General features: G+C 38.7%; 2 protein-coding genes across 6 annotated transcripts in view; one reads left to right on the forward strand and one right to left on the reverse strand.

Moving 5' to 3' along the window:
* Positions 1–693: 693 nt before the first annotated feature.
* On the reverse strand, positions 694–3244 carry cunh2orf50 (chromosome unknown C2orf50 homolog). 2 transcript variants are annotated; one of them, XM_022751000.1, is made up of 4 exons: positions 3078–3244; positions 2787–2973; positions 2552–2591; positions 694–1987 (listed from the first exon to the last, which is right to left on the reverse strand). In XM_022751000.1, the coding sequence occupies exons 1-4, from the start codon at positions 3085–3087 to the stop codon at positions 1790–1792; spliced, it is 435 nt and encodes a 144-aa protein (XP_022606721.1). In that variant the 5' UTR covers positions 3088–3244; the 3' UTR covers positions 694–1789. The 2 variants fall into 2 exon arrangements, with proteins under 2 accessions (XP_022606721.1, XP_022606720.1); XM_022750999.1 differs by having other exon boundaries at positions 2787–3244.
* A 1672-nt stretch (positions 3245–4916) lies between these two features.
* Positions 4917–22560, forward strand: part of clip4 (CAP-Gly domain containing linker protein family member 4) — a 174287-nt gene continuing 156643 nt past the window's right edge. For 3 of the 4 annotated variants that reach the window (XM_022751153.1, XM_022751152.1, XM_022751150.1), the window contains exons 1-7: positions 7468–7554; positions 8401–8541; positions 9651–9790; positions 10380–10473; positions 11074–11235; positions 13956–14074; positions 20613–20861. In XM_022751153.1, the coding sequence (XP_022606874.1) occupies positions 7515–7554; positions 8401–8541; positions 9651–9790; positions 10380–10473; positions 11074–11235; positions 13956–14074; positions 20613–20861 (945 nt within the window). In that variant the 5' untranslated portion in view covers positions 7468–7514. Of the gene's footprint in view, positions 5002–7467; positions 7555–8400; positions 8542–9650; positions 9791–10379; positions 10474–11073; positions 11236–13955; positions 14075–20612; positions 20862–22560 lie in introns of those variants that run through there. The other variant, XM_022751151.1, reaches the window with a different exon arrangement.

Genomic DNA, 22560 nt, shown 5'->3' on the forward strand with positions numbered 1-22560 from the left:
TGCTACGATTTCACTACTGTAAAGGTGGCATACTTTAGAAGTGACTTCCGTTTGACATTTTTAAAATAAAACTAAGTAAAACCAAATGGCGCCACAGTATGGTACAAAAATAAAACAAATGTTTATCGATAGATAGATAGATAGATAGATAGATAGATAGATAGATAGATAGATAGATAGATACTTTATTCATCCCCTAGGGAAAATGCATGTGTCCAGTAGCTCATTGGTTATACTAATAATAACAGTTAATATAGAGATAGATTTTTATTTTGAAGGTGGACGTCTCTAATTTCCTTTATGATTCTGTTACCTTGACGCAGGTTCCTGTCAACCGGCATCCTCTTTTACTTCCGCATACATCCACTGGAAGCTGATTGGCTTGTTGTGCACAACAGTTGTGCAAATTTGAAACTTGTAATGTTCCTCTCTTCCTGCCGTCTCATTTGAATAAATGCACTTCAACATGCGTGAAACTACATTATGAGGCGTAGATTACTTAAGCATACTAAGGTTAAGTAAACTCTTAACCTGGAATTATTCCAAGTTTGGCATTTAAATTGCATAATATTGTCTTAATCTGATGGACTGATTGACCATTTGTTATTATCTCCTACTTTTAATGAAACAAAAATCCACCCAGTACACAGAGACTTTGAAATGGAAAATCTTTATTCCAATGAGGTGTTGACTTTGATTATAATGTAGAAAAACTCAGAGCATACAATCATCTGAACATAACTTCATTGGAGACCAATATTTTAATTCAAATTTGGACAAGAGGGGCAGTTATGTTGTTTATAACAACATGTCGTTTATAACAACATAACATTGTACAGAATAACAACATAACATTATACAGAATAGTTTTTTAAGGCAACTACAATAAAAACCTGAGATACGCTGCCAATCCCATGAAGTGCAGCTACATGAGCTACATTATCATGAAAATCACAAAAATGAAATCAGTGTAGTTCCACGGCTCCACCATGGAACAATGGCTTAGGTCCTGGACAACATCTTACAGTGTGCAACAGCCCTTTTAGGTCTTTAAATAAAAAAATAAAACCAGTTTCATACCAAAATAAAATATATATCAGTATATCAGTGAGTAAGATTCTCATATGGTAAAATTCTTCTCATATAGTTGCTGTCAGACTATATGCTATGTTTTTTATTTGTTTCTTGTTTTTGTTTGTTTAGGGATCTACATCCACCTAGATGCTTTTAAGCTTTATGTTTTCTGTTTTTCTGTTATTTTATTTTATCTTTGAGTCCCAACACTATTTGAGCCCTCGGGTTTCTGGGAGGGAGAAATGTAGTGGTGATACAACCTTTAACTCATCCAAATTTGATCAGGTATCTTGTTGGATTATCAAGTATCTGATTAAATACCTGATGGAGCTCAGATGACCTGATCTCATCTACTGATGTCTTCCCTTCTCACCTGTCTTTATTTGGTGATACATGAATTACAACTAATCTGGTAAATTAAAACATATAGGACAGCAAGCTATCATTTTCTTATTACTCCTGACTGCTCCCCTGATATGGCTTCTGAATAGATGTCAGCATTTTACTTAAAACAAACAAACAAACAAATAAAAACACACAAAATCACAACATTAAATCTAATCTAAACTCACATAGGCGAAGCCATGTTGAGCGCCACCACTTCCAAAACTTGAGCTCCCAACGAGGACAGCACAGTCAAAGCTTTGCAGAGTTCAGACTAAAAAACCCTTATGTGCAGAGGTCCGGATATGAAGTGACTCATTCTCAGAGCGGTCTAGAAGGGGAGCATCTCTGGATCCTGCTTGCGCCTGTGATGGCTTCCAGACAAGAGTAATAGCCTGTCCAGTTTTACCAGTTCACTCCCCAGTGGAGTGGACAGTCTGCTGCCTAACATCTGGTTGGTGGTGTTGGGGACTCGATCAGAGAAGAGCGACACGTAACTGGGTAAAGGTTCCTCTGACTTTGGCTGTCCCTACAAACACAAAGGGGTAAAACAACGGTCAGAGGTTTCCTGGCAACATTTAGCTGTAGAATGACCTGCAGATAAAGCTGACATTGTATTTACCTGACAAAAGAGGCAGTTATTCTGTGATAGATTACCACATAGGATGCTTTTTTACAAAATTGTCATAAACAATAATAATCCACTGAGTAGTTAGACAGGTTTATGTACCATTATAAAGAACTTAGAGGGAATAATAATATTTTAGATAACTGCTGCAGCATCACACTTGTTGCAGATGTTAAAAATGTTTACATCAATGGTCAGTTTTTAAATTTCAGTGCTCAGTGTTGCATCTCATTCTTGTCATTACAAATAATGACCAAATTTGTCAAATATTTCTCTTGTTTTCAGTGCCAGGCTGATGGTGAAATATCTTGAAAGTAATGGAAGCATATTTATTTGAAGGTATTCAGAATTTTAGCTCTCGAAATCAGGTATAATACTATAATATAATAATATACTATTTTGAAAGTAACCTTATTTCAAAAGTAACCAACTTTTGAGCAAGTACATAGTTTGCATTTTTCTTACCATCTGATCATAGTTCTTGAGAAAGTTCCACTTCTTCTCCCTGTGGACCATAATGTATTAGTTAGGCTAAACTTCAGTGAATTATAAACTAAAAACTTAAAAATGATGATTCTAGTTTGTAACCAGCCACTAAATGTGTTAGAAATGAAGTCTTGGATCTTATTTCGACGGTTTAGTGGCATGTGCCACTCTCTGGTTTTCCTCACTGAACATTATCTGTTTAGGTCATACTCACCATTCCTGGATTCCTTTCCTCTCAGTCCACACCAGCTCTTTCCACACTCGGTCCTGTTTAACGGAATCACTCTTATCTGGATTCTGCTGTAAGGACACCGCGTCTCCTTTGGCGTAGCGCGTCCTGTCCGCAGGTGGCTGGGTCGCTATCGGCCTGGTTCCATTGGATCGTTCCGGCAACCGGTAGCCTGCAGAGGATACACGCCTAACGTTGCTCAAGTCCATTCGGTTGGTTGGAGAAAAAAGTAAATGCAGCTGTTCACTTAGTAAAACCACAAAAAGTTAAGCAAACCGTGGTTCATGCGGAGTGTGTGTAAAGCAATCACTGCTAGCCGTTTTGTTTACGTTTCCATGGAAACGGTGTTCAGGCAATTGTAGCTTCCACTGTCTTCACCAGCTGAGGGCAAGTTACAGTACTTTGACTATATATTGTGTAGCGACGGAATTAACACAAACTGATTTCTGGCAGGACTGGTCTTTTTCCCAGATGAACTCAAAATCTAGACAATTAAAAAAAAAAATTGAAGCAAATCAACTGCCTCCTTCTGAACACCTCCAAGACCAAGGAGATGGTCAGCGACCGTCAGAGGTCTGAGCCCACCCTTCAGCCAGTCACCATTAGAGGGAAGGACCTTTAGGTGGTGACCACTTATAAATACGTAGGTGTGCACCTGGACAGTAAACTGGACTGGTCCCTGAACACGGATGCCATCTACCAGTTAGGGCAGAGTCGGCTTTTTTTCCTCAGGAGGCTCAGGTCCTTTGACGTCTGCAGTGAAATGCTGCACATGTTTTATCAGTCAGTGGTGGCCAGTGGACTCTTTTGTGCTGCAAACTGGTCAAAGAGGCTGGGTCTGTGCTTGGCAGGAGTCTGGACTCACTCAGGACTGCTGTGGAGAGACACATACAATGTAAGATGGAGGACATCTTGTACAATACCAACCATCCCCTCCACAACATTCTGGCAGGACAGAGAAGCAGCTACAGAAGCAAACGTCTCATCTCACTGCACTGCAGAACAGAGAGATTCAGGAGATCCTTGGTCCCCACTGCCATCAGGCTATACAACAACTCAGCCAAAGGCAGTGGACTCATTTCATTATTATTGTTTATTTATTATTAACTGTTATTATTATTATAACCAATGAGCTACTGGACTCATAAATTTTCCCTAGGGGATGAATAAAGTATCTATCTATCTATCTATCTATCTATCTATCTATCTATCTATCTATCTATCTATCTATCTATCTATCTATCTATCTATCTATCTATCTATCTATCTATCTATCTAATGTTTCTTACAATGCATCTTACACTGAATCATATAATCAAATAATCAAATAATAGCCTGGTGCTATTATTTAGGCCTAACTGTCGGTAAGATATTGTGCTTACTTGCAATTATCTTTAGCCCTGATGTGTAGAGTTCTTGGTCATAGCTCTGACTGCTTGGAGCAGACCTACACTTGAACCAGTGAGACTGGTGTCAACCAGCAAAGAGCAAAGTCTGAGAGAGAGGCAACCACAGGTGCTGTGGGGTCTTCAGGTTCAATGTAAACTGGCATCCACAGGAGAAGCTGCCCTAAATGTAGCCTTTCTGAATTCATGGGAAGTGTTCAGCCCACACATTCTCATGCTACCCCTGGGAAATTGTCTCTGTTGGATGGAAAGATGGGTATGAACATAGCATCCCGGACTGTGGCGGTAAATGTTAAGGGGGGCAAAATTGTCCCACTTTACTATACTTGCAAACATGGCATGGTATTTGTGTGCATATACTGTAGTATCAGCAAAGTGGGTGTCCCAGTCATATCTCATAGAGCAGTGTATTTGCTAAGTAATTGTGAATTCCAAAATTTAAAAAAATCTGTTATACTTGATCATGCACATTTGAAGGTTTGGAAATTATTTTTGAAGTATTTGAAAATGTTTAAAATATTCAAAATAACATTCAATCTGTAAATTGCATTTGAATCAGAACCATACCACGCTATTCAAACGGTCGCCCTTATTTTATCTGACATGGTTGTGCATTGTAGTTTATTTTGAAGAACGGAAGTGTATCATGGACGCCTTTATTCTGAAGCCTGAATGCTGAAACAGGATGAACTTTAGCTATGTGGCACAGCAGAACAATTGACGGAAATTAAATCAGCCTCTGGCTTTCTAGTCATTTTCCCAATGAGCGAATTGAAACGAGCAGCAAGGCTAAGGTAACGTTAATATTTCTTATGTGCTGTTAGTTGCCTAAAATTATATTTATTTTTGTTTCTAGTCGCTAAGTGAATTTTAAGCAGCTAGAAGGCTTGGGCTAATATTTGTGCTAGATATCATTAACGTAAGGGCTAGCATGAGAAGGTGTTTCATCTCTCTTGGCAACTTTTTCCACAATACATGAGCATAAAATCAGTGGCTGCTATGTGTTCATTAATGCTAGGCATCAACTAAAATGCATGTGTCGTCAGTTATCTGTCTCTGAGCCGAACCGGCTTTTAAACATGCTAGCCCGCTAACAGTTTCCTGTGAGCTACCTGGGCTAAATAACAGTTGTATTAACAGCAGAAGTTAATGGGGAAATCAATAATATCTGAGTGTTAAGACATCTGATGAGCTAACATAGCTGCAACTGTCTTCAGTGCTACGAACGTGTGAGAGATGAGGGAGTGGTCACTCACCTCTTTGACTGTGATTGTTTAGTTAACGTTAGCTAAAGCTAGCTTGATATAGCAAATAGTGAAGTTAAATTGTGATAAAGTGTACAATAGAATAAAATAAGACCAAGATTATCATCAGTTAATCAGCCCAGTGTCTGTTACTGTGTTGTTTATAGTTATTTTTCTGTACAACAATAGCTTTTTGTGAAAAACTTTATAGAATGTTTGCCTGCAAATTAGTGGGATGCACACAGGTGTTTTAAATAATACAGGCTGATTAGACTTCTCCTCAGGAGGAGGTGCTGGGAGTTACAGGATATCACCAAACTACATATACAAATAAAATGATAATAGGGGTGTCTAATAAGGCCAATTGAAAACACCTGTGGTTGGGCGTTTTATGTGTAGGGGCTTCAAGGTTAAGAACCTGAACAGCTCCAAAATGCTGAAACAAAACCAAGAATTTGCAGTACAACATATGCTGTATCGTATTTTAATCATTCAAATGAGCTTGATTTATTTTTTTAATTCTATATTTTATCCATATAATGATCTATGGTTGTGTGCATTGCCACAATCTTACAACAAACTTTGTCTTGTAATGATGCTGTGTTGAACATGGCATTTAATAGATTAACATATTAACATACACTATGGGTAGTCAAAACAGCTAGATAGCAAGCAATGGTTGCCTAAATGTTTTAAGAAATCAGTCCTAAATATGACACAACATTGTCTCTGTATCAGCTGTGAGGATTGGAGCAGGATGACATCAGAGGTCACACAAACGAGGAGAAGCTTATTGCAAAAGTAGGCCATTGTCCCAAGTCACACTGCAAGCTTTTAATCTCTAGACAGCCAGTCAGTGGCCTCAGAGAGGCACAGGGAACCTCTCATCTCACTCCTCTCAGATGGGTTAACAGCATGAAGGTTGGTGCTGAAGGACTGACTCAAATGACAATTTATGTTTAACAGATCAGTCCAGGTATTAAAAATGATTAAGGTTACCAACTCAGTGCTGTCTGAACTTGGTTTGTGATGTGTGTAGTTTTCTTTAATATCCTCCTGCAGACTTATGTAGCAGTACTAGAAAACACTTAGCCAGTGCATGTGCTGCTGTATGTGGTGCTGTCATGTGCAAAACCTGAGCTGGCCCTGGATTTGAAATTGTCTCAGTGGCATTGTTTGTATTGGTTTATTTGGGATTTATGAGAAGTTCTATTGTTAATATCTGCATCTTATGCCAGTAAAGCTAGCTGCCATGTAGCACTTTTACTTGAAAATTGATTTTATAGCCTTACTTGCATCCTGATCCCCATCAATCTGAACTCAGAATAAAAACAGTTTAGCAAAATAACACCGTTTTACCCAAGCATGCAGCCAGATAGTCAGATATAAAATGAGAAGTACAATAGACCTTTTTCACAGGAGACATTTTGACATGTCACCGCAGGAAAAGCAGACATGTAAATAATAAAATGAATCGTGGCTGATTTCCATTTAGCTGCTTCAATGTCAGGGTCCTGGTATTGTTCATGCTGGTTCACTGTCACATTGTCATGGCTTACTGGGACACTTCAATTGAACCCCTCTCTTTATGGAGTTGGTAGGGTGGATGCTTGCTCTCAAGGGCTATTGGACATTGGCCTTTACTGTGAAGAGCACTTGTCCAAGTCACAACCACCACTTTGCTGCCCTTTTAGTCTTGTTTTGTTTTCACTGTCACCCTCCATCCACATTCTCTGCATTGTGGGTCTTAATGGTTGACTAGTCAGATGAGGTGGCAGTAGGGTCAGCAGTGCACATGAGTGGAAAGTGAGAGTGACATTCCAGCTGGTTAGAGTCAGAACTGAGAACACTATCCCTTGAAAGTGTGCAGGCTGTAAATAGTAACTGGACATGGCAGTCAGGGCATCAACGAGGTATAATCAGAGGGGGGTGGGGGGTGTTATTGGAGATTGAGGAGGGGACATTCAATATACTTGGTTATTTTGGGGAGCAGCTTGGCTAGGTTTTCTGCTGGACCCAGTCTGTATCTCTTGATTTGAACTTAGCTGGACTGGGAGGCTCTCATGGACATCAACGAGAAAGAGGATAAAGGAGAAGACGACAGTGAGTGTTGGTTGCTCCAGCAGATTTCAGGATCAGTGTTGTCTTTCCAGGCTTAGGCCTGTGTGTGTGTGCGCCCGTTTCTGTGTGTGTTCAATGTCTTAAAATTTCCGTCCATTTCCCTAGCTTCCTGTTTTTCTTTAAGCATATGTTCACAATAGACCTATCTTTAAGATCTTCTGTAGGAAAGCTAAAACCATCACTCAAGCTTTGTTTTATGGCAGTTGAATTTTATTTCAAGTCTAATTCGGATTTTCTAAATCTGTAATCCTTAAACCCATATATCAGATTATCTTGATGGTTTGACATTTTAGATGTGTCTTTACCCATAAGTATTTAGTTCTCTACTGTACTGCACATGGCCTCATTATATCTCAGTATCTATGGTGCCCTGTAATTAGAAATTGTATTGTAATTTGTAATTTTATATAACAATTGCAATCTTTAGTATTGCACTGATAGTGCAGAATCAGAAGCTGTAATAACAACTTGTGAAATTGTGATTTGAAAGTGAATAATAATATTACTCTAATGTGAACAATATTAATGCTATAGGTCTTGTGATGTTATACTGCATAATTATTTCTTATCCAATAAATTCCACTATGAGGTTAAATCAGATGCAGTTTTCTGAGTAGCAAACAGTTAGTAGAAATACTGAGAAGCTTACTGATTTAGTGGGATAGTGCCAGAGACAAACAGGGTTTAAAGCAAGCACATCCAAAAACCAGATCACCAGCATCACTTCAGTGTAGTCATGTCTCATAAAAGAAGTGAAGTTCTCATTACTTTGAGATTAGACCTACTTGTATTCTCAGAATAGGACTTCTAATATTGCTCCTGCCACAGGCCCTGAGGGGGAGATGACAAAGGAGGATGTTTCAGAGCCTGTCGAGGGGGACACCGTCCTGGGCTGCCACACTGCACTCTCTTCCCATCAGCGGCCGGTTATCCACCAGGTGGCCTCTGCACCCATGCCCAGTGACTATGGTGAGTACATACACCCAGGGAGGTGTGTCACATTTCAGGCTAATTAACTCACTCACTATGTAACTGAATAGACTTTGAAGAGGTTCAATATCACATGCTTTATGACTGAAACTTTAAAAACATTTCCGCTGCATTTTTGATCATGTAGTTGAAATAATGATTAGCTGATGGCAAATTTTGATTGTTGATCAGTGCAGCACTGGGTGAGATGAATCAAGAGACAAGCAGTAATAATCATGTCTGAAACAATGATGATCATGATGGGACAAAAAATCTGAAGTCTTGAACCCAGCCTAGTTGGTAGTAGGCCGAACCTTTTTGTTTTCTGACTTAGTCAGGTTTGCTAATGCTTCTTATGGTGCATGGTAGGGCTAGCTCTTGCTAATTTTCAACTCTTGTCCTTAGATGGGCTTAACATGTACAGTGTAATTAAAATAGCCAGCTTTCATTATCTTCTAAATTTATATTTCAAAGGCTCATTATTATGGTTTTGAATTTTTTGTAATGTAGCACAGTGTTAACAATGTTATTTATAACGCTCTTTATCAGCCCTGGACTCAAACCATTTGCACCCCAAAAATATATATCTAACTAATTAAATAAGTATCATGAAAAGTCTAGAAAAGACTAGTCAACTAATGGATTGACTGCCAGTCAACAAGGAAAATCTTTGGTCATGGGCAGCCCTAACTCACGGCATGCCATCCACTGTCACATCAAATTTGCAGAAAGTTAATTAAGGGTTTCACACATGCCAGTATTTCCCCAAGGATGATGATGATGTTTTTGGGGGGGTTGCACTTAATGTAATGAGCTGTCAGGCTGTCTCTCCTCTGCTCCACTGAGGAGAGGAAACGTGACCATAAATGATAGCAAAACGCAGGAGAGACTGTCACACTGAGCTGAAATGAAACAAGTGCACATAAATTCGCTAAATAACATAAATAAAAGTATCAATGGTAGAGGAGTCACTGCATGCTCTCCTCATATGCAGGAATGCAGGAGGAAAAGGAACATAAAGCTTTGGATTCCTATTTTCACTAATCAAGGTGAATTACATTACAGTAGACATGTATGTCTGCGGTTTTTGTCCCTCCTTCCACCTCCAGAGTTCTCCTTCTTTGACCCCAGTGAGCTGCAGTGCAGGGAGGTTCTTCTGGATCCCACCACCACAATACCGGAGCTGTTTGCTGTCCTCAGGCAGTGGGTGCCCCAGGTTCAGAAGAACATTGACCTTATCGGCAATGAGGTGAGGCCATCCTGGATTGTTTTACTGTGCATATGCTTTGATACTGTTTAATTACCTTGCCTTAGTGAAAACCCTCCTCTGTTTGTACTTGCATGCATTTATTTGTTATAATCCACAAACAATTAATTCAATCGTTGACAAGTCAAATGAACATTGACGTCGTCATTGCAGCCTTAATATGATAAATGAAAACACCAGAATACTTTAGAATAAAATGAAACTCTATTTTTTGGTTGGTTGGTGGAGGTCATGCCAACCCACCCCAAAACACCTCCACCCAGAGTTACACAAAGTAGCTGCAATGCAGTAAATTGTGCAGGGAAGCACTTGTCTCAAGGGTAAAAGCAGCCTATTATTTTCTCTCACTTAATAAATGCTACCCTTGATAAATAAATGACTTGTTTTAATTTCAGTTTGTTCATATGGGTTTGGTCCAATTTTAAAGAGGAGTAGTGTTATGAGAGTCCCAGCTTGCTTGTCATTCATCAGATCTGTGTCCCAGAGCTTCACTTTATAGCTCATTATGTAATATTTCTGCACAGTGACACCAGATCCTTAGTGATGCACTACATATCTTGTCTTTGCACAGATCCTAAAGAGAGGCTGCGGTGTGAATGATCGAGATGGACTGACAGATATGAGCCTCCTGCACTATTGCTGCAAGGCTGGGGCCCCAGGCATTGGTTAGTATTGACAGTGGTGTTGAATAAACTCTCTCAGGTGGACTGTAAAGTGTACACACATCTACTGTCTTGTCTCAGTGTCAGTTTATGTTTCTACTTTCACAACTGAACATAACCCTTTATGACTTGGTAAGCACTGTTATTCATCAGTATTGTTAAACACACTCTAGAGCTGACATAAGCTGCTTTCACACATGCACTGTAACCCTGAACTTTTGTAGACATTATCTGGAGGAGCTGTATGTGTGAAATGTCCAAATCAGTTGAATGGGACATTAAACAGACTTTACCCCTCCAGCACCCTAGTACAAAGTCTCTGTAATGTCCGATTGAGGGGATGTGTGAATAGACCCGTCATTGTCCAGAGACAGTGACAGCTCTACCCATGCACCGGCCCTCGTCTAAACCAAACGGGAGTATTTCCAGTAGGTGTGAATACGTCTCACATGGGCAATCTCTTGTTGTGTGCTGCATGTGTGAAAGGACAAGTGATTCTCTGGACATTGTCCAGAGTTCATATGTGAAGACGGCTATAATGTCTGTTACCCCCACCCCCCCTTCCCCCTTCTCCAAACACGTAATCGTATCCCTCCTCCCCAGGTGATGCAGACACAGCAGCCAGCTTTGCTCGCCAGCTCCTTGGCCTGGGTGCTGATCCTAACCTTCGCTCACGCTGGACTAACATGAGGGCCCTGCACTATGCTGCCTACTTCGACGTGCCGCAGCTTATCCAGGTGGTGTTGCAAGCCTCCCAGCCTGGAGGTGAGAGCAGAGATGCAGCCAGAGGGCACGGGGGGGGGGGGGGCACCCCAGCAGTCAGTATAGGGCAGACATTTCTGTTTTCAAAACCAACTGCTGTGAGGATTAAGACCTTAGTAATTAATCTTTTCCTGCAGTGAACATACTGAGTTGCCACTTTATTAGATGCACTTACAGAAGCTACATTTAATGGCTACATTCAACACAATACAAAACAACACAACTGCAATTCGACTTGACTTTATGTTGCTTACTTTATACAGTTTTTGTTGTAGATGAAGTCAGAGAAATGGCTGTAGTTTGTAGTGCTTTTGCATCAGATGGTAATGTTTTTCTAAATTGCCCACCCCCTTTTTATGTCAGTGGGAGTCTCTAGATATCGTTAGGTGTACTTACTGGCAACTCATTGTCTGCAGTGTGGATGTACTTAGACAGTTGCAGCAGGAGTTGCAGATTGATAACATTTCTTTTGATAATCACTCATTTCATACCAATATGAAGTCTTGTTTATAAAAATCACTAGTCAGCAGATGAAGTCTTGTTGATGGTGCTGGAGCTAGGTTGGAATGAAGAATGATGGGGAAAGCTTTGTACACAGCTTTCTGTCTTCAGAATGGACTCTGACTGATTGCCTCAGTAAATAAATACTGCACAGATAGTGTGGATGTGTGTGGATGCTTTTCCTATCATTACACATGTATGGACAAATTCCTGCACAGTATACAAAGCTTTATAGGTGGATTTGTTGAAGCACAGGCCTGATGTTTAGAGATTTGTTGTATAGTGTTATCCTTTAGTTCCAGGAGGGATGTCAAGATACCAGAAATTTGGTAGTGCCAATACCACTGAAATTCCTTGATTCTCAATAACAAATTTGTCACCACAGCAAAAAATAACACACACACACACACACGTCACATTACAAGCTGATGCTGCGGTAGCCTAAACAAGCTACCGTTAGCCTTTGTGAATGCTGTGTTGCTACAACAGATGTCAGCTGTTGCAATATACAAACATTAATGGTAAAATTTCAGGACATGAACAATTTGACGATATATTGTTAATATATAGTTAACAGCTGAAACTCACTCACCCTGAATTCATATTCACAGAAGAATACCAGTACAGCTACCTACGACATCTATGGTACATTTGTTACCTATGGCACTGTAGAAGAACAAGTACCATCACATTTCAGAATTTTGGCATTGACTTGGTACCAAAATTTTTTTTCATGTGACATCCCCAGTTTCCCATATTTTTATTATATTTTGGGGGGTTGCTCAGGTACATTTTGTAATAGATCAGGTTTTGGATGTTGTGATGCACCAAGTTTGTGTTCAGCCAATTTTATTTAAATAGACATATGTACATTAATGAGTGACAGGCCCATTTACAGTATCTGTGTATAATGTCATAATTCAAGATTTCAGAAACATTTATTTTACCACAGTTTTGCATTGTATATCAGAATCCTGCCTTTTATAACAATATTACAGTTGCTCTTAGTAGAGCCTGACCGGTTTATCGATCAGCCGATAAAATCGGCCAACATTGGCCTATCACAGCTATATCAGTATCGGTGCATATATTCTCTGATATGTGCTGATATGAATACTTTTATGAAGAAGCAATAATGCAGTGGAATCGCTCTATACAGGCAGCAATTTATTATTTGATCCTTTGTTTTCATTCAAGTTAAATATGTATGTGTATATATATATATATATATATATATGACTATTGACTGTGAAAAATGAAATCTTAGTATACACATACAGTGAGTGCACACTTCAGGTTTTACTAGGTCTGTCCCATACATACAGAAAATGGGTCTAGCAGCTGAACAACAGGAGCTGGTTAAGCTGTGAAAAAGTGTTGTAGTGAACTGATGAGATACTGTAACATCACAGACCCTGAGTGGTCACAGCATGGCATGTACAGATAGTAGAGAAATAGAGTCCCCGTTCACTACTGTTATGGACCACCTTTGCCCCTGATAACAGCTGCCAGATGCTGTGTCAGTGACTCAGTAATGGACCTGGGGCCTGTTCCCAGATGCTGGTTAGCTGATGTCTTTTTATATCAGTCCATGTTGCAGTTTTGAGGGGGCTCCAGGTTTTACTCAGCAAATTTAAGGTAACTCTATATACTCAGTAAAACTGGCTCTTTAACAAGCCCCCTTTATTATCTAAATGTCTTTCATGTTAATTTACCAGAGTCTCTTGTGTCCTGTTTGGTTTGACTGTGATATAACTGTACATATACAAACTCAAGTTAATATCATTGTATACTTGAGATTTATATTTAAATTTAAATTAACTTTACATAAAACAGCTTTATTCATAAATTATGATAAGGTTGTTGGTTATAGTATGGTATTGTTAATGCATTAGACTGAAGAAAACTGCTGCTCTGCTGAAACTATGATGTCTCTTTTGTTTTGGTCTCTATACCATGATCATCATGAAATTATGGTCTAAGTCTGTTCTCAGCAATCTGTTCAAACATGAAGTGCAGTGAAGCTGGTGTTGCATGCAGCTGGTCAGGTACTTAAACAAGGAGGCAGATCCTACCTCTGCAGGAGCAGGGTTTCAGTTTTTCTGGTGACTAAGTGTAAATGATAGTCAATGGTTAATCTCAGTGTTTTAACTTGAGGCAGCTGTTAGAAAATGATACAAGACAACATCACTAACTGTACAATATTATTGTCTTTTTTGTAGAGGTAGATGCCACCTGCAGTGACTTTGATTTTGGCACCGCTCTGCACATTGCTGCGTCCAACCTGTGCACATCAGCTGTCAAATGTCTCTTGGAGCTGGGAGCCAACCCTGCTTTCAGAGTAAGTGACATCATTCTTCTACATATACTCGCACACCAGCAGTCATTGTAGTTGTCATGTGAGTTTAACAAATTGAGTTCTGTCATGAAACCATCGAAAATTTTGAGTCTAAAGGGATTATTTGTAAGTTGTTTTTCTGTCACTGAACTTGTTTTCTTGCCTGGAGTGGGTTGTGGTGATGGTGGTCTTATGCCAAAAGCTTCAGTTATTTTGTATGACCAACTGTCCAGAAACCCAAAGATTCAATTTATAATGGTATGAATTGCAAAAAGCAGCAAATCCTCACATTTGAGAAGCTGAAACCAATGAATGTCTTTGTCAAAATAGTTTTCAATAATTTGCTTAATAAAGTAATTATTTCAGCACTGCTAAATCAAATTATATAATGCATGCAAATACAAGACCAACTCAAACTGCAGTCTTACAAAAATGAAATGCTACCATGTTATTGAACCTACATCTCTCTGACAGTCTCAACAAAAACTAAACATTATAAACTTTACAAAGGTTGTTTGTTTCCCAGCTATCGTATCGGATTTCATTACATTGTAGGTGTTGTTGATGCTGCTTCCACCCCCTGTATTTGCTCATAGATGTCATCAGTCAGAACTTCATTGAAAACAGAAAATTCACTCCCACAGTTTTCCCACCATCAGATTTACAAAGCCTTTCTTATGTCATGTAATCCTAGTTGTATTATTTACTGAAGTACAGAAATGCAGTGGTTTGATGGAGGCTTTTGCAAGAAAAGAAGTCCTTATGCTTAGTTTCAATATAGATATTTAACATTAAGATTGATATATAAGATTGCAGTCTTAGTTGCTCTCTCAGGCCTCACATTTATTCGATTTCAGATATTCTGTGTTTTTTTTTTTTTGTGCACATTCGCCCTTTGGCATTTTCTGACTCAGCTGGCAGATAACACCTAAAAAGGCAGTTGTTTGAATACAGATTTCCCAGACATGTTTTGAATATATTTTCCTCTTGAACATTTCTCAGTGCTCAGTCTGTCTGTTTTGTGCCTCTCAATTGTAGTCTTGAAGCCTTGGTTGTGGGGTTTGATGAGTACACCACACTCTCTGTGGAAAGTTTTTATCCATACTTGAAGTTGCATGTCTCAATGAGCCGTTATCATTCTTTACATTAAAAGTTTATTTATTTATTTATTTTTCAGATTCGTTAAGGATTTTTGTGAACAGAAATGGTGCTTGTTCTTTGTATGTACTAATTTTTCCACTGGAGGTCACCAAAGCACTATGCCCCATAATCAAATAGTTCCCTTGCTGAAACTGCAGAGGCTCTTTATTTTTTAGTGTGTGAATGCAAAGCTGAAAGAGCATTTAAATGTTGGTTGATATGAACCAGCTTGGCTTTTTTAAAACCCTTTATTTAGATATGTTCTGAGCACTAACTCCAGAGATGTGTTGCATCTGTTTCTACAAGTTGTGATATTGCTGCTCATTTTTCCTCCTAGTACTCCTCTTTCTCTGACCCAACCCATTTCAGGTGAGGTATACAAAGTCATAACATTGAGTACACTCATTTCATTACTGCTCAAGGGTATGATTCAAAATGGACAGTACATATAGAGTAAAAGCCAGGAAAACCACAGTCTTTCTGAAAATTAGTAGACAATGTAGTTAGACGACAGCAGTTTGGCAACACCATTTCTGTACGTTCACTTGCAGGTGTGGAAAGTAAGTAAGTACTGGAGAATTGTACTTAAGTAAAAGTACTGTTACTTAAACGAAATCTTACTGAAGTGTAAGTGAAATTACTTGTCTAAAAATGTACTCAGATAAAAATATAAAGTAAGTCGGTTAAAATATGTTCTAAGTAAACGTTACTATGTTACATTTTTAAAAGGATGAATGGGAGAGGTAAAAGAAGTTGTATGGTGATAATAATAATATCAATATTAATGATAGAACTATGAAATTAATAAAATAAAATAAATTTTAGAGTCTGTGCCTACAACTGATAATTATAACTAATGATGGCTGTGGCATGTATGCATCTAAAGACTTTCAAAACCATATCAGTAATATCGGTCATACTTAATAACCAGCCTGTAGAAGAAGGCGGCGGTGCCTGGCAGTGGGGTATAAGGCAGAGCCAAGAAATCCACTTTAAAATCTGAACAAACCATGGATATAAGCTGTGACTTTTATAAGGATGGAAAAATAAAACTGTTGCTGACCTTTTACGCTCCCCTTACCACATATCTTACTCATTAATGGCTATGACAACTCGATCATACTTTCTATGAGTAGCAAGTTGCTATTGTCGATTGTTTACTTGGTTGATCCAGTTAGAGCTTTGAAGTGAGCTACAAGTCTGTTTGATATGTGTAGGATTTTTGGTGGGTAGAGTGAAACCATTCCCAGGACATTTCACTGGTAGATAAACAGTTTATTAGGTACGCTGAGTGAAAACTAATGGATTCTAATACAGCAGTCGTGCAATAAATTCTATCGTCATTAAGGTTATAATGTTGAGTTTATGTTGGAACTGTTTTTGAGTGGTCTTGAATAAATTAATTAATTATGGTTAGGAGGCTGCAGTTTGAAGTGCAGTTGAATTGTATTGTGTAACACAGACAGATATTTCTATTATTTTGTCCACCCTGTTCAAATCAATGATGGTAGGCTAAATAACAGAAATAATGCAATAATAATATAATAATACAGCTTAAAGCAGCAATGTGGGGGCCAAGCAGGCCAGAGTTGCCGTGGAAACATTTTGTCATGGTTATAAGCACTCACAGCAAGTTTCATGCCAATTGATTAAAGAGATATGACTTGATTTCTTGTTCGGCTGTTATGTTGGAATGCTTTCGCAATTCAAAAATCAATGAGTTAAATTTTATGATTCTTGGTCTAAAGATGGTATTACCAGAAAGAAGAATTGTGTTTTTAAGGCAAAAACGGCAATGGTTATTAGCCAAAATGTTTTTCTTTCTTATTGCAACACCCCCTAGAGGCCAATTCACACCAGTGATTTTGGGCTTCTTTGACATGGGTTCCCAAACTGTTGCTGAGATATGTACTTAAGAAACTGCCAACTGAGCTCCTATCAGCATACAACTCCTGGGAGCTTTAGTTGCAGAAACTGCAGAGAATAGAAAAGGCAGTTTGACTTTATATCCTACTGACATCACTTTTAAACATTTAGCTTTCAATGTAGACCAAGAGTTTAAAATACACCTCTTTGCCACAGTGTTAAAAAACAACAACAAAAAAACTTAACATTATGATTTTTAAGTTAGAAGTTACGATTTATTGCAAGACTGTTGTGTTGTTCCTGTTCCTATAAGCTAGTAACTAGACTGTAGCTATATGTCTTGGGAGTCATTCCTATGTGTTGATGCAGGATAAGTTTGGAAGTTTTATTCAAAGTTTATCTTTAGTGGTCAACCAATTAATGGGTTTGGCCAACTAATCAGTTTGGCTGGTTAATTGGCACCAGTAGGTCGTTTTATAATTGGCAGAATTTTGGCCCATGGCTGTGGTGCCTCCACCACTCACACAGGGATGTAGATCAGTTTTGCATAGAATCTTCATTCGTGAAGTTAAGTTAATGTTATTGTGTACCTGATGATAATTTTACATTTCAATGAAAGTTAAATATAAATTATGTCAGGTACACAGCTTTATTCGTAAATTATGGGCATGATAAGGTTGTTGGTTGTGGAATGGTATTAACTGAGTCACCTACCTATTGACATTGCACACTTTAGGAATCTCCTTAACCCGGGAATATGCAAGAACATTAATGGTCGATGAAATCCATGAAATCACATTTCAGGATATGTTTTTACTACTGATTAAAAACTGGTTTAGTGAAAATGGCAAATGCAAAAGTAGCAGCAACTGCAATATAATTTTCCCCGTATTAAAGTGCAACTTAAATCATTCATGTAGATTTTGATAGATATTGAATTCATAAAAGTTCAAATTATATAACTAATGGCTATGTCAGCTCTATTAATGCTTCAATGCCATTAGCCTTATTTTTATTAGGAGAGAGTTAAAAAAAAAAAGCGTAATCCTCATAAACTGCTGTTGTAGACACAGTATTTAAAGAATGCTTCAGTGCGAGAGTTTGGCATCATGCTCCATCAAGATACTTAAATGAAACTCACTGAAAGACCCAGTTTACACCTGGTATTGAAATGTGATCTGTGTCTGGACCACCTTCTCCGGATACGGAAAAACGCTTGTTAATGTAAATGCGTTGTGATCATAATGTGATCGGATCTGCCCGACCACTTCCGGAAGTGGTCTCGATCCCATTGTGTTTGGATCTTAGGTATGTGGAATCGCAATCTTGACATCTACAGCTGATTTGAGGCCACCTCACATTACTTGTGCGCAGTTTTAATACCAGATGTAAGTGGGGTGAAAGTGTCTAGAAGTGACTATTGTTCTGTTGAATAACCTATCTATCTAAAGCACAAATGGAAAGATGAGTAGGTTGAATATTAAAAAAGCACACAAAGTTGCATAATTTCAATACACTGGACACTGAAGTGAAAATTTCTTTCCTCCAACCAGTCCTGTTGAGAACTGGGCCTTATTTCAACTGTGAATAGCAACGACAAGCGCAAAGTCGTAGGTGTTGGGCACATGGACTGTGTGAGCATATCCAAGTATGCCTGTTATTTTGGTTCATGTAAGTGCATCAGCGCAAAGTGCAAAAGTGTTGGCTGAGGTGGAATATAAATCGGAGGGTGTGGTGATTTTAATAAATTCACTCTTGTTCAGTCACATTACTGGTCTCATTGCTGTGAAACAGTGGAGCCACTCATTGTTATCTGGGTGGTACAGAGCTGCATGACCTGAACACAGCGCTTCAAATCCGCAGCCAGAGGCAGGTGCTCTGGGTTTTTATTTTACTTGTGCAGTGATGGCAAAAATAAATAATAAAAAACATTGATGAAGCCATTTATACAACCACATAAATCCAGTGTTATTTCACTTTTATTTCTACTCTATCTCATGTCATAAATTCTCATACTGTAAAATGTAACAACAGCATTCACACCATAATGCATTTCAAGAATAAAACATGAAATGCTACCTTTGCTAAAAAAAGAAAGCTGGGAAGGACGCAGGATTGATGAGCTGCTGTAATCCGACATCTCCCACATAAACAACAGAATACAGAGTGATAATGGACCAGTCTGATGTGTGTAATGAATGGGCTTTCTTTCTAGCAGCCTGGTTTCATTTGTATGGGTTTTAATAAAGGTAAACACAGCTCATAGCCATGTGTAATGGCACTGCAGAATTACAACATATGTGTCCTGCTGCCTTCATGAGGCTGTGGGGATTTAATGAACTGAAGGAGAAGCTTTTCATATAGTATAAAGAAGCTGTGGACAAAAGAAACTCTTAGAGTCACTCATACTCATTTAGAGATAAATGCAGACTGATACACAGACAATTTATAGATGTTCCTACTTTAACTTTTTGAATTTCTTAATCCGATTTAAATGCCTCTGGCTGGGGAGTGATTTTAGTTCAAATTGTTTATTTACATTAAGCATTATTTCATCATTACAGTGCATTTGCTTTGTGTATTTAGTTTGCTCTTGTTGATGAAATCTCCAAAGTGGCAGCAAGTGCCAGAAACAGGTATTGTTTTGAGACGTCTCTTCTCAGCACAAGGTCTAAGACACATTTTCCAACAAAACGCCAAGAACTCACCTCTGTGCTGCCTCATTTGAATGAACGTCTCACCTGTTTGCACCTCTCCTCCCTACTCTGCACTGTGCACTCACACCAAAACCAACAACACAGATTCCCAAAGCCAATTTGAAGGTCAGGAAATTACCAAACTGTTGGAGCGCTGCTTGCACTAAATATTGTGTTGCCATAAAAATGGGGTCCACTGTCTCCAAAGAGTGCACACAAAGGCAGAAATGCAGACGAGCACAAACACATTCTTTCAAGCCACTGTTGTAGATTAAGTGGCATGTACATTAGCTCAGCATTACAACATGTGAACAACAGGTCTTGGCAATGAAAAGTAAGCTTCTTTTTGATGTCTATCAAAGACCACTTGTGTTCGCCCCATTTACTCCAACACTATAATGCTGAATGAGCTCCCATCTTCTTTCATCCTACCTTTGTTGACACTAGCTTGCTGACTGTCTCAGTTCTCACTTACTGTAGTTTCTTTGAGCCACTTGACTAAATGTCCATGTTTTGTGCCTGCTGATCAATTGGTTTGAAATGCACCGATCGGGGGGTTTTGTTCTGAGTGCAGGGATGAGATTATTGATTGTGTTAAACCCAAAATCCTTGTTACAGAAATTATAACAGTGAACTTTTTGGAAATGGAAGCAAAAATCCAAGTTTTACTTTGTGATGTCCCTCATCAGTGAGATTGATACTGTACTTGATATTTATCTAATTTATATTACATTTACTTAGCATGCTAGAAAATTTAATTATCCTGTGGAAGGAAATTCACCTCTCGTTCATGAGTTCACCGTCGTTCTTCTGTGCCTTTTCCTTGTTTGCTCCCACAGAATGAAAAAGGACAGTGCCCAGCAGATGTGGTGCCCGACCCCCTTGACATGCCCTTGGACATGGCAGATGCAGCTGCTGTGGCCAAAGAGCTCCGCACGTTGCTGAGACGGGCTTTACCAAGACCCAGCTCCCCTCTGCCCCTCACTGTGCAAGCCCAGTCACCTCCTGCTCTCTCTGATAAGGCCAGGATACAGCTCGCTACCATGGGGATCCGTCTAGGTGAACGTGTGGTGATTGCTGGACAGAAGGTGTGTGGCAGGTCACTATCAAAGGGCAGGAGCAATTTAAAGTGTCTTCATTAATCATTCAATTGCAGTATTTTCAGTCTTTTCAGATTTTTCTGAAATATCCACTTTTTTCATTAGCTGTATGTCGTATAGTGGTACAATAGAGGGAAGTCTCCCAGCCCTATAATTAGGACCTGATGATTAGCTGAATTCAAATGAGTGTGTACTACTCCATTTAGAGAGAGAAAGTTCATTTCTCCTAATGGGTGCACTAATGGGTGAGAGCCGTATTTAACTAATATTTTAATATTTAACTAATATTTAACTAAAGCTGTAGTCACTAACATGCCTACATGATCTAAAATAGGGATATGAAACCTTGGGTCAGAGGTGTTCAACCCATTTCCAACTCAAATGTGCGAGGCCTTATAACGACACATGACTCCATGCCCAATTATCTAAGTCACTAATGAACAATTAGCTGACAAACCATTGAATACATTTGGATAGCCTGAATGCTTCCATCATAATTCTTATTGTTGTTTTTTTTAATTTAGATTTTACATCAGTTTGCGTTTGTCTCTGACTTTCTTTTCAAAATTAGGTTATTCTGTACCCCTGAAGTTGCTTCATTCCCATTAAATTTGAAATGACAACAAAAGTTAGAATTTGAAATTTTTTATCACAATGATTTGGGCAGGTTTTTAAATTTACATTCAAAAGTAATTTTCTTGAAATGAATGGCCAGTATCACAATAATCCTAAAATTAACATTTTTATTTCAATTTCAAAGTGTTATGATAAATTGACAAAGATAACAAACATATTTAAGGCATTATATGATCAGTGTAATGGGCATACTTACATGAGAAAAATAAGGTTGGTCAGTAAATATGTTCTATATTGCTTAAAGTTCAAATAATGTAGCAACTCTACAATAAAATAGCCATTTCATAGTAACACGTATTTGACGGGAACACTGAAAAAATATGTCTAATAAACAGGAATAGACTTTTTCACTTCATTATGGATATTTTCCAGCTTTTTCTTTTCCTCTCTAGTGTAACTCTTTCTGTTAATAATTAATTTTCTGTTGTTACGTTTGTCCCCTGTTACCCATCCACAAAAATCAGGAAGAAAGCACCAGATTTGACCCATTCAGAGTTAATCTCCTACCTTGTTTTCTTTTTGTTTGTTTGTGCGTTTGCCACCTGAAATTCTCTCAAGGAGGATGTAAAGTGTGGGGAGCTTTATGCTATTCCAGTCCACCCCTCTCTGTACAGGAGCCAGATTAGCTAGCATGACTCACTAGTGCAGTGACAAGGACATGATCCCTCACCAGTTTCCCATCCTACAAACACAGTCAGGAGTTGTGTTTGATGGAGCACCTGGCCAAGGTGGAAACACCCAAGCTGGGGACTGAACCCGAGTTGCCCAAAGGTTCAGATTAATGTTTTCTCTGTTTATCTCTACAAAGACATTAAAACAGGGAGGGCAGACTCACTGAAGTACACACAGCAAAAAGAGCTTTTTCTTTGCTTATGTGCATTAAATGGTTTGAGGAGAATTCGATTCTGTGTCCCTTTTCAGAATTAGAAGACAATACAGTCAAATTTCTTCATGGGATTATTGATTGAATCGATGAGTTGTATTTTATATACACCCATTAACCACAACACATAAAATAAGAGTGCACAGCACAATGTACATATGGAAGTGT

This window comes from Seriola dumerili, unplaced genomic scaffold (genome assembly GCF_002260705.1).
Source record: "Seriola dumerili isolate Sdu_G_001 unplaced genomic scaffold, Sdu_1.0 BDQW01000149.1, whole genome shotgun sequence".
NCBI lineage: Eukaryota > Metazoa > Chordata > Actinopteri > Carangiformes > Carangidae > Seriola > Seriola dumerili.

Bases quoted from the DNA above. Each gene is read 5' to 3' on its own strand.
- cunh2orf50 (XM_022750999.1), bottom strand. From the start codon at position 3,010: ATGGACTTGAGCAACGTTAGGCGTGTATCCTCTGCAGGCTACCGGTTG. The intron at 2,592-2,786 runs GTGAGTATGACC...TATGGTCCACAG, and splicing joins AGGAAAGGAATCCAGGAATG to GGAGAAGAAGTGGAACTTTC. The intron at 1,988-2,551 runs GTAAGAAAAATG...TTGTGTTTGTAG, and splicing joins TCAAGAACTATGATCAGATG to GGACAGCCAAAGTCAGAGGA.